This window comes from Podarcis cretensis (assembly GCF_951804945.1).
Source record: "Podarcis cretensis genome assembly, chromosome: 2".
NCBI classification, from domain to species: Eukaryota; Metazoa; Chordata; class Lepidosauria; order Squamata; family Lacertidae; genus Podarcis; species Podarcis cretensis.
In genome coordinates, this window is record NC_137171.1 from 51,081,067 (window position 1) to 51,095,956 (window position 14,890).

Below are 14,890 nucleotides of genomic sequence, written 5' to 3' on the forward strand. Positions count from 1 at the left end.
AAAGCTTGGGTTGAGAACTTTGCCCCAGGACAAGAGCGGAAATTGTGCGCCGGTGGCATGGCAGCAGCGGGAGGCCCCATTAGTGAAAGAACGGTTTCAGGTTAAGAACGGACCTCCAGAACGAATTAAGTTCGTAACTCATGGTAGCACTGTACAAGATACAGGTGGCTAATGTGGCAAATGGCAGGTATACTCTGCTTCCAACACCAGCAATGGGAGAATATGGGAGCCTGGGAAAAAAATGCATTGTGTACACAGCTTACATTGCAATCTTTAGGACTTCTGTCCTGATTTAGTCACTTTCCTACTCTTTCCTCACCCCTCTCATTTACCCCCCACATGACCTAATCCAGTTTCAATCTGCAATCTCCTACACACCATCTTAAAGTGACTACAACATCAAGCCGATCCCCTCGCCCTGCCCTGCTTCTGCCTTTTTAGGTATCCAAAGTAATGAGGACTTTGGGAGAACTGGAAAGCTTGCTCACTATTTTGTAACATTTTGGGTGGCCCTAACTATAGAATTGCCTTTAGACAGCTCGGGAGTCAAATAACTCCATGCCCTCCAGCATTTCTCCAATGAAAATAGGGAAAAGTGGGACATTATGGGATCAAATCAGAAACAGGGATGCCTTCTCTAAATCAGAGACACCCCTAGAAAATAGGGACCCTTGGAGGGTCTGGCATTATACCTGCTTCCTTGCTCTGTTGAAATAAATATGCTAGTTATTAAGGGGTAGGCTTCCCATACAGATGGTATAGTTTCTACTTTGTCTATTCTAGTTACAGATAGTATCAGTGGTGTAGCGTGGGGGGTGCAGGGGGGGCCGGCTGCACCGGGCGCAACATCTGGGGGTTAGGGTTAGGGGGCGCAAATCCACGGGTTAGGGGGCGCAAATCCATGGGTTAGGGGGCGCAAATTACTTGCCTTGCCCCGGGTGCTGACAACCCACGCTACGCCACTGGATAGTATCATCCCCCTGTAAACCAGAAAAGGTCGTGATTCTGTCTTAAACTTGTGCCATTTTGGAAGCATCAAGCTGGAGCCAAGTTGTTGTGAAGTATTACAGCCACTCTCCTACCAAAACCTAGGAGATAGATAATGCATGCATACACATTTCTACGTGAACCATAAGTAACAGGCATGTTGCTGCAACTTCTATGTTTACAACCCAAAACTGCCTTGAAATTTAGAAGAAAAAACGAACACATACAGCTCTGTACAAAGATCATATTTTATTTGGGGGGGGGGACAGCAGAGGGAGGGGATCCAGATCTTAAAGTGCAGACAAATCTTAAATAGTAAAAATGTATGCCACAATATGCACCCACAAAGAGATAAGCATCCTACCCACCTCCCCCTATAAAAGAAAAGTAGGTCACTACAGCTTCTGGTCTGTTGGAATGACACAGCAAAGAGGATCACTGCATTTGCTGTAGGGTTCACCTTGGGGCCTCTTCGGAAGGTCTCAAGTTTTAGATTTTGTATTCCATGAATGAAGCAGGCCTGAAACTGGCCAGAGACCTTATACACATGAAGGCAGCTGGGCTCTCCACACTGCAGAAACAAGACCCACCCAAAACACTCTCCCACCCATCCCACCCGTGATCAGAGAGAAAGATTTTTAGAAATGGCAGCTGTTAAATGTCTGTTATTTAGTGCATGCACATACTGTCTTCTAGTGGCTGACTCACAGAAAGGGAAAAGTCTTCAGCCACTGTTCTGCTGACCAGAGACAGCACCCTTAAAATAGCCCTGCAACAGGGATGTTTTTTTCCTGCAGAAGCCATTTCTCTAGCCACATCAGTCCATTTATTCACTCCCCTTTCTCACTTGCAAGTGCAAGTCTAGCTCTGCTGTGCAGCAAAGGCGGGGGGGGGGAGAGAGTGGGCAAATGGATCTGTTACAACACTTGGGCACTTTTAGAGTCTGTCGGCGGGGGGGGGGGGCAGGCGATATTACTCCTTGCCCTCCTGAAGCTATTGATCTTATCCAACACATTTTAAAAGCTTAAATGGCAGCCTGAGAGAGACTACAGAAGTTGACAGGAGTGCTCCGGCACAGGTCAATATGAAAAGCCCTGAGATTTAAATTCAACCACCACGTGGACAATGTCTTCTCCCTGTTGGGCCCTTGCCTCTGGGCCTAAGTCAACAGTAGTTGCCTTGATCTGGTTTGGCAGAGAGCAGGACAGGGAAGCAGGCTGACAGTGTCAAGGGCTGCAAAGAGCATCTTTCGACAGAATCAATTGCAAGGCACTTCTGTGCGTCATGCCTCGTTTCCTTGTGGTGAGGAACGCTCACCTGGTTTCCAACGCAAGAGAGGAGCTGCAGCAAGAAAGGTGAATAAGTGGCTTGCCCAAGGCTGCAGGCTGTCAGCAGGCTGACATGAATAGTGAGGATCTCCGAACCATATCATCATCATCATCATCTCTCCCCACCAGACCAAAGTATCTACGTTCCAATTTTTTAATGGCTCTTCGCTAATTTCATTAACCAAGAGCAAAATCTAGACAGCTGGCATGCCAGATCTATTTGAGGTGCTCCTCACAGGCCACTCAAAGAGGAGAATTCTGAGGACACACTTAAAAAACCCAACATCCTTGAAAGGATTTCCCTTACCCACCCTGCTTCCCAAACTCCCCCTTCCCTCCCCTTTCACCCACATCAGTTTTGCTTGGTAATCCTTCATTTGCGGGAGGGTGGGTGCTCTCCCTGCTGAAGAACCAAGTCCCCCAGCATCCTTCTGCAGTTTCCTTGAGGGATGAGAGGCTCTTGCACTGCTCTAGCCTTTCCCAAATGTGTCCCAATGCTCGAGAGGGGTTCTTCCCGGAGATGGAGGCCCAGTGACCCTTTTATGATTTCTTCATTTCCCATTCCTAGAAAGAGGGAGAAATAGCGGAGCTGATGAGTCCTGGGTTGCAAAGGAGACATGAAGGCTAGAAAGAGACTGCTGAGCCCTGGTTCCAAAGTGGGATTCTGGAGGTTTGGGGCCCAGTTCCAATGAGTCTTGTGGTTTGCCATTAATTGCAGGATTTTACTTTTACAAATAGCTGGAGCAGACCAGGAGAGGGGAAGATCTGGATCAGGACTGCAGCAGTGAGCAAAAGGTTAGGATTCCCCCCACCAAGGCCCCCATCCAGATCAGGCCTCTGTGCTGGGAAATTGTGAAAGGAAGATTCTACGCTTAAGGGCAACAACACCCAACTACAGTTTACACTCTGTAGTACACACTAACATATGATATATATGCCACAACACCCTTGTCAAAGAATTTAGCTTCCACTAGGGACGCAGGTGGCGCTGTGGGTTAAAGCCTCAGCGCCTAGGGCTTGCCGATCGGAAGGTCGGCGGTTCGAATCCCTGCGGCGGGGTGCGCTCCCGCTGCTCGGTCCCAGCGCCTGCCAACCTAGCAGTTCGAAAGCACCTCCGGGTGCAAGGAGATAAATAGGGACCGCTTACCAGCGGGAAGGTAAACGGCGTTTCCGTGTGCGGCTCTGGCTCTGGCTCTGGCTCTGGCCAGAGCAGCGATGTCACGCTGGCCACGTGACCCGGAAGTGTCTCCGGACAGCGCTGGCCCCTGGCCTCTTAAGTGAGATGGGCGCACAACCCCAGAGTCTGTCAAGACTGGCCCATAAGGGCAGGGGTACCTTTACCTTTACCTAGGGTCAGCCTGAGGGCGACATCCCCTTCTGGGCAGCCTTCTGGGGGCTGTATGCTGGTGGTGGACCGGGCCAGAGACTAAAATGGACAGTGCAGTGAATGCGAATTTTACCTTTGCACAGTAAATTGCTTTGTTTCTACACACGTTGAAACATGCCTCTTCACCTTCCATCCAGGTAAGCCAGAGGCATGATCAGAGTTTGGAGACACATCCCAGCCAGGGAAAAACACCCAAAATCGATGAGGAGCAAGGCTTATGAGAGGTGTAGCCTGTGCAAAGCAGGTGTGGCCCGGGAAGGGTCTCAAGGGCCAGATAAAGAGGGCTGCATTTGGCCCCCAGGCCTGATGTTCCCTACCCCTGTGTGAGTCCTGAAGATTTTGGGAGAGGCAATGAGGAGGGAGTATAATGCTGGCACCCAGCTAGGGGAGCAGAGTAGAGCCTGCTGTACCTTGGCCTTCTGCAGCACATTCCCCTTGTGGGCAGGAAGGAGGGAGGGGCTTCGCTTCCTCATTTCTGCTGCGCAGTTAACCGGGACCAGGTGCTCAGGGGGGCTTCCACTTGACTGGGGCGCAGGCTCCTGCAAGGAAACGTAGCAAGAAACCGAGAAGTTGTTCAGAGATTCAAGCAGGGGGAGATACTAGAGAAACCAGGTTGCTATCGCTAAAATGTATTTTGGGCGGCATTAATGGTCTCTGTGAAAGAGAAAACAAGGGTGGAAAGCTTAGTAGGATGGGTTGCCTTCTCTCACGCCAATCTACCTGTCGATGAAGACAATCTTTAGAGGCCCTTGTGGAGCTGGCCCCTGTCTTCTGAGGTTCGGTGGAAAGCAAGCAAGGAAGAGGAGGCACTTTTCAGCTGTTGGATTTCCTTTTACACAAGACTTTCTGTAAAACAAGCCTAGCTGTCATGGTGACCCCTCCAGATGTTGTTGGACTGCAAGTCCCATCATCCCTAACCCTGGTCCATGTTGGCTAGAACTGATTTGCAGCCTAGCATCATCACGAAAACACCACACTGGCTACCGCTGCTACGAACGGATTGCCCTTTGCTCTGCTGCTCCACTTGTTTCCCCATTGTTTGTTATCATTCTGGGAGTCATCCTGGGAGGAGTGGCAAATGGATGCCTTAAATAAGTATCCCCTTTCTCTGGGGCTTGAAGCAAGGCTGAGGGTTTGGACTAGATGACCATCAGGATCCCTTCCAACTCTACAATTTTATGATCGCTTGGGCACCCCCATCAAGGTTAGGATCAGCAATTACTGAAGGGTAGGGCAAGCTCCTTTGCATTCAGAGGATCCTTAGTTCGATCCCTGACATCTCCAAGTAAGACAGGGAGACATCCCTTTCTGAAACCCCGGACAGCCCCTGATAGTCAGAGTAGACCAGGCTTCCTCAACCTCAGCCCTCCAGATGTTTTGGGACTACAAATCCCATGATCCCTAGCTAGCAGGACCAGTGGTCAGGGATGATGGGAATTGTAGTCTCAAAACATCTGGAGGGCCAAGGTTGAGGAAGCCTGGTGTAGACAATACATAACTAGGCAGACTGGTGGTCTGACTCAGCAGAAGTCAGCTTCCTGTGTTTCAATAATCCTGGCTCCATGGGCTTCTGTGTGCGCCCATTTTTGTTCTGCGCTTTTGTGGGAAACTATCATCGACTGAAGTAGCCCTAACCGACCAAGGCGGAAAGAGGAAGCAGCTGTCTCCTCCTCACCTTGTTTTCAGCTTTGCTGGTCACAGTCAGCCCCAGAGCCGGCCCTCCTGCCAGCGACTGCTTCAGCCTGTCTTTCACCTCGGTGAGCTTGAGCTCAAGGTCCACGCGCCTGGCCTCGTTGGCTTTGCACTGATCCTCCAGGGCCGCAACACGATGCTCCAGCTCTTTCAGGTCTTTCCCTGTTTAACAGACACATGGGAGCAAGGTCAGCCTGTGGCTCCAGGCTTGGAGAAGGGGACACATGCCAGGGAGCTTAGAGAAAGTGGGAGGGTGGGCAAAGGCGAAGGGAATTTTGCCCCCACCCAATCCCACCTCCGAGGAGGCATGTGGGAAACAGGAACTGGGTCAACATTCTCAGAAGCTGACGCCTCTTTCTTAACGTGTCCACGAGAGGCAAGGCAGGTCACGTTTTTCACATTATCTGCAACACATCAAAAGCAGTAAGGACGAAAAGACCTGGATTCTGCCAGCTTCCAGGCAATTAGCTGTGCAATTTCCATTACAAGAATTATTCTTCCAGTAGATGGCGCGCCTGGGCTTTCCTCTGCGGAAGGAGCCTGCAACTGTTTCTGTGGCTAATTTGAAGCTATTGCTAAACTGCCAGTGCTGAGAGGGGAAAAAATGGGTACCCAATATTAGGGATATATCCAGCACAGGACACGTCAGGGCTGAGAAGTAAGATGCAAAACTACACAGCAGGTTTGATGTTGCTATTGAGGCAAATACAGTGGTAGGTACCTCAGGTTACATACACTTCAGGTTGCATATGCTTCAGGTTACAGACTCCGCTAACCCAGAAATAATACCTCGGGTTAAAAACTTTGCTTCAGGATGAGAACAGAAATCGTGCTGCTGTGGCGGCGCAGCGGCAGCAGGAGACCCCATAAGCTAAAGTGGTGCTTCAGGTTAAGAACAGTTTCAGGTTAAGAACGGACCTCCGGAACAAATTAAGTACTTAACCCAAGGTACCACTGCATTTTGCAGCAAATGCCTCCTACGCTGGCCTTCTTTATCAGCAGCCATCCTCCTTCATCAGGAATAACAGAGACCTCCTTTTGTTCTTAATTGCAAGGAGTCCTAGGATAAAGGGGCAGGTGCTTTAGCCAAGGCCACTGTGGGCTCAGCGTTCTACTGGCCCAGCACATTTTGCCGTCTGAGGAGGAGGACAAGAGGGTGCCTCCTCACCCGCAATTTCATTGAACAGAAGTTGGCAAAATTTTCAAATATCAACAAAGTGGAAGCGTACAAAAATAAACATTATTTTCCATCTTTGGGTTTCATTCATTTCAAAAAATAAAATTTTATTTTACAGTTTATTGTTGTTTATATTTTGAATTATATATATATGGGGGCACTAAAATATTTTAAGTGCTTAGGGTCTCTAAAGGACTTAATCTGGCCCAGGATACTGGACTGTATGTGGGAGGTAAATGCAGCTCAGGAGAGAGGTTTCTGTGCAAAATGGCCAGGGGTGAGGGACGTGGCAGCAGGAGAATTGCTTCTCCAGTAGGGGCTTATACCTGAGCATCCCTTCATAGCCTCTCGGAGCTCCCGCTTTTCCTTCCGCAGGCCCATCAGTTCATTCCGGATAGAAGCTTTCTCTTTCTCCAGTTTGTCCTTCTCAGTCAGGAACCTCCTGGCATCTTCCTCAGCACGGTTCTTGCCGTACTTGTAGTTATTGGCATCTGCAAGGGGAGGGGGATGAGTTAAGAGACACGGCCCTCTGTTAGGCACCTGAGGTGAGAGTCTTTTTTGTTTAGCTCTGCCTTGACAGCAGATAATTTTAAATGCAAGCTCAGGGGTGAACAAGCTCAAAGATGCACAACACCAGACTGTGGTCTGAAATGAAACTGAACCAACAGTCAAGAACCAAGACACCTGCTTTCCCAACACAGCCTCTGCAGTGCTGCCCAGAAATTGCTGATTATTAATATTGCTGGCACAGGAGAAGTGGCTTATGGGAGCACAAGCGCACATCCAATTATGAACTGGAGCTGCTAAGACTTCCAGCAAAGCTTGGCATTCTTGTAAAATTGATTTAAACTATTGATACAGTTACAATTTATAGCCACTGGAGAGCTGCCTGTGCAAAACAAAATAATTAAGTGGAACATGGTGTTCTTGTAGCTCAAACTTCAGAGGGAGCTAATAATGATGATGATAATAATAATAATAATAATAATAATAATAATAATAATAATAATTTGTTCCCTGCCCATCTGATTCGATTGCCCCAGTCACTCTAGGCGGCTTCCAACAGAATACACAAAAATACAACAGAACACCACACATCAAAAGCTTCCCCAGATGTCTATGGGAGGCCATATAATTATCTATCCCTTTGACATCTGATGATAGGACATTCCACATGGCAGGTGCCACTACCGAGAAGGCCCTCTGCCTGGTTCTTTATAACCTCACTTTTCATACAGGAATCAAAGATGGATTCAGCTCAATGTTCCTGGAGCATCATAGGAGATTCTAAAAAGAAACTTGGGATTCTCTACCAAGGTCAAGGAACCTTTTGCAGCCTGAGGGCCATGTTCCCTTTTGGATAACCTTTGCGGGGGGGGGGGGGGGGGGCGGGTAGAAGCAAAGTGGGTAGAACAACAAATGTGGATGATGTCTTTGTACATCAGGTTAATTTTTTACACACACAAACACCTTTCTCTATCCTTCATGCAGGAAAACAAGAATCACTATAAGAATTCAAGGTCATACTCCAGCTGTGCAAAAAACACTCATAAAAGGTGCAATGCAGAGCCAGTGAAGGATGTGGCCTGAGGAGAGGCCTGGGGGGGGGGGTGAGAGAGAGACAGAGACAGAGAGAGGCCTGGAGTACTGCATTTGGCTTCCTGGGCCAGAGGTTCCCCAACCCTGCTCTGTGCAGAGAACAGTTTTCATAGAAGGAAGGAGACCCCTCTTTGCAATCCTAAACATGTGTATTCAGAAGCAGTAGCTACAAATAGGAAACACCGCTAGTACAGTCGTACCTTGGTTCTCGAATGCCTTGGTACTCATACGTTTTGGCTCCCGAACACCAGAAGCCCAGAAGCAAGTTTTTTAACTGTTCTTTGGAACCCGAATGTCTGACATGGCTTCTGCTTGAGTGCAGGGAACTCCTGCAGCCAATCGGAAGCAGCGTCTTGGTTTTCAAATGGTTTGGGGAGTCGAACTGACTTCCAGAATGGATTATGTTCGAGAACCAAGGTATGACTGTACACCAATTTTTCTATTGAGATTTCCCCCTTCTCAATAAGAAATGTGGACAGGTTAGGACTTAGAAGCTGCCGTTTCCTGAGTCAGGCCATTGGGTCCATCTAACTCTGTACTGTCTAGTGTGACAGCAGCTCTCCAGGGTTTCAGACAAGGATTTATTTTCCCTCTGACCCAACTTGGAGAGGCAAAGGATCCAACTACAGCTGTACTCAAAAGCCTGCAATTTTATTTCCCTTAGGTTTGGCTGTTTTGGGTTGTCAGAACGGCATGCCAAAACAGGGGCCTGGACTCCCAAGAGGTACAAAAAGCTGATGAAATGTTTTATCAGTGTGAAGCAGTCTCCCTCACCCATTTGGCTGGTAGTTCTTGCAAGGCTATTAGCAACCACTGAGCAGCATTGGGAAAGACCAGTGGGGTGTGTATGTGTGTGTAACACAGTGCTGATTGTACATGTTCAGGGCCATTGCTATCTGGTAAAGCTCCAATCAGTTCCTGTTAACAACAATTTTGACCTGCGAAGGGGAACGGGGTGGAGATCACAGAATCAGTTTTGACGCAGCTCCAAAAGGAGAAGCCTCATTTTGACACAAGGCTTGACTGAGCTTGAGGCCTACTGCATTCAAAGCACAGGTCCTACCAACAAACAGAGGCTCTTCCTCTGTCAGCCATGTTCTCCCCATTTCAGGCCTGAACCTCAGCTAAGAGAGAAGCTGCAAAGGCAAATAGGTAGTACTGTGCATTAAACCCATCCAGATTTTGGCCCAGCCTGCAAATTAGCAATCCTTGTCCAAATAATGAGAAAGCAAAAACTGAGACAGAAGTGGAGCCATCAAGCAGCAACTGAGTGTTGTATAAGCTTACACTACTGGAAATGGCTCTTTAGGGATCGCCAGCTCGGAGTCTTTCCCCTCCCCATTCCAAATGGCTGATAAGACAGCCACCATAAGCATCCCACATCAGGATCCAAACCTACTTGATGCATGACGCTTGACTTTCACTTGTGGATCCACACGGCGCGATTTCTCGCTGCAAGAGGAGCCGTGGCGCTTCACCTGGGACCCTGACGGCCGCCCTGACTTTTCCAGCTGCACACAGAAAAGAACAAAAAAGCCATCATTTCAGAGGGTGTCAAGGAGACCAACAATGATGGCCAAAATCAAGGGAAGGGTATTTCTAGGATTAAGGTGAAACATTATTTTTGCTCTTGGATGCTGTGTGTTGTTTATATTTATAGCATTGGAATGTGGGGTTTTTGGGGTATGTTGTTATATTATTAATATGTTATTAAGAAATTGTTATTGTCATTGTATTGCTATGCTATGAAATTGTAGCTATGCTATGTTTTTGCTATGTTATGAGGAAATAGTTTTTGTAGTGTTTGTCTGAAATGCATTATTATTTCTTTACTTTTTAAGCCACTTTGAGCATTTCTTTTTTGTGGAAAAGTAGCATACAAATAAAATTGAATAATGAATGAATGAATGATGGGTGTGAGCAAGAAGTCCAGTTTCTTCCCATGCCGCATAGCTGCTTGAGAAGCAGGCTAATCTAAGTGCCTCTGCTTGGGCAAAACTGTTTGTCAGTTGCCAAGCACTTGGAAGCACATGCAGGCAGGGAGAAGAGTGCTGTTAGGGAAAGGAAGCAGGGGAGAGAAGAGGGTTATGGGATTTCTGCTTTTCTTTTTTCAAATACCTCCACCTTCTCATAGGGGACTTCATCGTATAATACACGGGAAGCATCTGTTTGGTTCTCAAGGGAGGAGCTGGCCCACCTGAAGAGGCAGAGAAACAGACAAAACATGCTCTACATCTCAAGTACTGATTGCAAAATCTGACAATCTTTACCAGCAAGAACGATTGAGCTCTTCCTGCCACCCTCTGCACTAACAAAATTAATCCAAACATAGGCCCTCCTACGTTGGGTTGGTAGATGCTATTGCATCATAAATTTCTGCCAAGCCCTGTATTTTGAGCAACACAGGAGTGGAGATACCTCACACATAACATATTGGGTGCACACCTGAAAAATGTTGTTGGAAATGTGGAACACATATACTAAACCAAATCAAGTCAAAAGGTTAAGTATGCATCTAAGAAGTTAAGTGTGACTGCAGTTATCCAGGAAACAAGATTGCCTGAGATGCTTGCATGGTGTGTGAAATGCCCCTTGGTGCTATGGAGAGAACAGCATAGAAATTGAGAATGTTTGCTCCATATCAATCTTTTAAACTCACAGCTTGGATATTTAAAATTCTCTGCTCCATACATAAGAGTGTTTCAATATGGGCTCATCTTTTCTTGATACACAAAAGGGCCATTTAAGCCTGAGGCGCAGAGTGTGAGGTTTTCTATGCTTCCTATCTTGGAAAGTGGAACTAGCGCTTGCACCACATTCACACCCATGATATAAACCAGGAAACACGAATGCAGGATTGCTTGTTTCAGCCTCACATTCACAGTAGCCTAAATGGCTTACTCTATTCTGGCCTTTCAGGTATGATTTTAGCAGGTTGTCATCTTGATTTGGATCATGGTTTAGAGGAGGGGTCGGCAAAGTTTTCTGTGGCTTGGTAGGGGTCCCTGAGCGGGCGGCAGGGGTTCATGGGCCAATTAAACGACCCCCATGGGCTGCTTGTGGCCCATGGGCCTTATGTTGCAAACCCCTGGTTTAGAGACACCAAAAAATCTGTCTTGGCAGATTTGTTGCTGGCGTAGGTAGTCTTAACAGAAAGTTTTATCCTCAGAGACTCTGTTGGGGGCAGGGAGAACAGCAGGCACTCTTGCCTGCAGATATGGACAAGGTAGTTTCCACACCTGGCTGCATCACTAGCAGAAGAAACGCTTACATGTAAGAGTGTCTCACAGCATTGATGATGTTGGCGATTTTCTCCACATCCACATAGTCATAATGCAAGGCTTCTGGGGCTGTCTGGGAGCCAGTTTCAACCAGCAGGAGCCCAAGCCAGCGCCCCAGGTCTTCATAGCTGCTCGCCTGAGGAGTAAGACAATAGTTTCAAGTGAAAGGAAGCACATATTACGCTGGGCAACAGCCAAGGCCACGCTCTTCCCACAAGGAAACATGGTCAAGGACATGTCTTTCCAGAGCACATTGTTCCTTTACACCAGGTGCCCCATTTCCCAAATTTACAGCTGTGCGGTTCACCATAGGAATATTTGCAAGGCATCCTGTGTGTGCAAGGCTCACACTGCTAAGTAAGCGAAAGGTCTCTAAAGAAGCTGGGGAGGACATGAAGTCTGAATATATTGTGTGTATTATTGGAACTCTGATGTTAGGTAAGATTGAGGGCACAAGGAGAAGGGGACGACAGAGGATGAGATGGTTGGACAGTGTTATAGAAGCGACCAACATGAATTTGACAAAACTGCGGGAGGCAGTGGAAGACAGGAGTGCCTGGCGTGCTCTGGTCCATGGGTTCACGAAGAGTCGGACACGACTAATTGACTTAACAACAAATTATTGGAAAGGGCCACAGCTCAGCCACAAAGCATTTGCTCTTCATGCACAAGGCCCTTGGTCTAACCCCCTGCATCTCTGGGAGGGAGTGGAAGCATCCTGCTTAGCCACTTCCAGTCAGTGTGGACATTACTGAGCTAGAAAGACCAGTGGTCTGACTCTGAATAAGGAAGCTTCCTATTATTATCCACATTCAACCAGAATATCTGGCTGTTCAAGGCTGTCCCACATGACCCTGACAATGGGTTGTGATTTGGGTTGACAGTGCACAGGCAGAGTTGGGGGGGTGAAAGGGGGGAGTACATTGCAATCCTAGGCATGTCTATTCAGAAACAAGCCCCCTTGCATTGAGTGGGACTTAGTCCCAAGTCAATATGCCTTCAACACAGGCTGATGTTTTTATCACAGCACCACAAGGGGAAGCCTTTACAAAAGCATGGCAGAACCTCGGCCCACATTTGAAATGAATAAATCAAGATGGGCACGTGGCCAAAGAATACTATTGCTTCACCGCATGCTCTCAATCTCTCTCTTGGTCTGCTTAGAGATCATGTTTTATGTATATGTTTTCGGTATGATTTTTATATGCATTCAGATGTCCAAATATCTGCTTGGATCCCATAAGGTCCAAGTGAAGTTATAGTGCATTAAGTGAAACTGAGGCACATTTAAGATTTCATCATACTTTATGAAACAAGCAGCATGAAGTAGGTTAATTCTGTTAATATGATAAATAAGAGAAATTATTTTCTGCTGCTGTGAGATACAGTTGTGCCTTGGAAGTCAAATGGAATCCGTTCCGGAAGCCCATTTGATTTCCAAAACGTTCAGAAACCAAAGTGCGGCTTCTGATTGGCTGCAGGAAACTCCTGCAGCCAATCAGAAGCCACGGAAGTCCCATCAGATATTTGGCTCCCCAAAGAACATTCGAAAACCGGAACACTCACTTCCAGGTTCCGATCATTCAGGAGGCAATTTGTTTGGGTGCCAAGGTGTTCGAGATCCAAGGTATGACTGTATACAATCCATACTGCTTTAACAAATGCCTTTACCACAGCCTGCATTTCATGTATATTTGTACCGCACATGAAGGGCTCTAAAGAGTTCTTCCAGCACTCAAGGCATTGCTCTTAAATGCTATGTTTTGCAGGATGCCCAGGTGCCCAGCCTTGTCTGCCTATACCCTGGTCGTCGGCCAAATCAAGGCTCTGCCAAAGGGACTGCAGCTTCCTCAGCAGAGCCGTCCAGAGTGAATCCTCACTCACCTCCAAGGCAGAGACTTCTTGGCCATTGCGAAGGATGCGGAACGCAAAGGGGTGCTTGGGGCCCAGTCCTGGTGCCACCTCACAGCCCCGGAGGACGACGGCATTCACGTGGGTCCTTAAGTCCGTCCGGTCCTTGTGGAAATAGAGGGTGTTGCCTTTCAAACGACACCAGCGCTCCTTCCAGCACTGGTTAACCAGAACATTCAAGTAGCCTGCCAGGAGATGAGCAAAGACATTTGATCAGCAATACAGTGACCATTATGAGATAAATAAGGGCCTAAATCTTGTCTCCTAGGAAACAAGGAAATGCTGAGCTTAGGCATGACAGATTTCAAATCAGAAGATCAGTTCCAAGAGCCAAGCATTACTTTAGCTCAATGAGATGTTTGCCTGAATGAGTATCAGCCAAGTCACTTGGGTGGAATCTACACATATAAAAACTGCTCCGAAAATGCTGCCCCCCCCCCAAAAAAAGCATTTTTAAAAACACATTGAATTTTCCATAAAGCTCACCACCTCCATCTAGTGTCACATTGTATACTGTACTTAAAACACACTTAAAATGTTTTATTTGCAGCTCTATAGCTGAGTCCTTGGACTGTGTTGTTTTTTGTGTGTGCATAAAATAGATTATGAATGTCAGTGCTCTTGTCTTTGCCATAAAGTAGCTGATTCACTCCTATAAGTAAGAAAAGACAACTGCACAATCAAACAATTAAGATTTAACTATCAGATATGGGGTGGGCAATATATTTGGAGTGGCGGACTAGCTCTCTAATTTCAGAGGCACCCTATATAATGCTAAAAGTCGGCACCCCCCCACCTCTCACACTCCATTATGCAGTATTGTTGTTGCATCCCCTGCAGTGCAGCATTGTATGACATAACACAGTGCAATCGGAAACTGGGACAAGGGAGCCCAACTGGACCCCTCTTAAGGCACCAGCTAATGAATGGTTTGCATTTCAACTGCCCTCCTGCTCCAGTACAAACCACAGCATGGGATGTCTTCCTCCGTAGAGGATGTCTGGGTGTCCTCAGGGGATGGCTTCTTCTTGGAGAAGCTGATTATTCTGGTGATTTTCCTCCCGGCTGCTCGACTTACGGAGCCTTTCAAGTCCGCCAAACCACTTTTTTTGCCTTTCCCTACAGGGAGAAGAAGCAGAGCTTAAAACAAGACATGGTGTATCTGACCAAAACAAAGAAACTGTGAGGAAACTAAAGGTCTGCTCTCCCTGACCTCATACCTCCAGAACACACACACTTTCTCATCATAACAGATTGTAAAATGTCATGAAGAGGAGAAGGGAGGTCAGGTGAAGGGGTAAATATGAAAAACACTGGTCTGAAATACAGCTAGAAGCTACAGGCTAGAGTATTCCCTTACGGGTATTAAGAGCCAACTGAACATAGCGGCAACACAGAGCAAATTCAGAAACAGAGTGCTTTAACCTTCATGATACAATTTTTACAGAACTAGCGTGTGCAACATGACTCACTAGTCCCAAAGAAAAGTGCAGGGCGACCGACCTAGCAATTCTGGCACAATGGTAAC

The 14,890-nt window shown here is 47.2% G+C and overlaps 1 protein-coding gene across 1 annotated transcript in view; it reads right to left on the minus strand.

Annotated features, from left to right (window-relative positions):
• Positions 1 to 1,217: 1,217 nt before the first annotated feature.
• The window catches only part of AFAP1L1 (actin filament associated protein 1 like 1), a 76,445-nt gene continuing 62,772 nt past the window's right edge, over positions 1,218 to 14,890 (minus strand). The window contains exons 11-19 of the mRNA XM_079964787.1: positions 14,329 to 14,481; positions 13,336 to 13,547; positions 11,442 to 11,587; positions 10,289 to 10,367; positions 9,570 to 9,681; positions 6,898 to 7,062; positions 5,378 to 5,556; positions 4,113 to 4,241; positions 1,218 to 2,879 (exon numbers count right to left, since the gene is read on the minus strand). Coding sequence (XP_079820913.1) covers positions 2,856 to 2,879; positions 4,113 to 4,241; positions 5,378 to 5,556; positions 6,898 to 7,062; positions 9,570 to 9,681; positions 10,289 to 10,367; positions 11,442 to 11,587; positions 13,336 to 13,547; positions 14,329 to 14,481 — 1,199 coding nt within the window. The 3' untranslated portion in view covers positions 1,218 to 2,855. The remainder of the gene's footprint in view (positions 2,880 to 4,112; positions 4,242 to 5,377; positions 5,557 to 6,897; positions 7,063 to 9,569; positions 9,682 to 10,288; positions 10,368 to 11,441; positions 11,588 to 13,335; positions 13,548 to 14,328; positions 14,482 to 14,890) is intronic.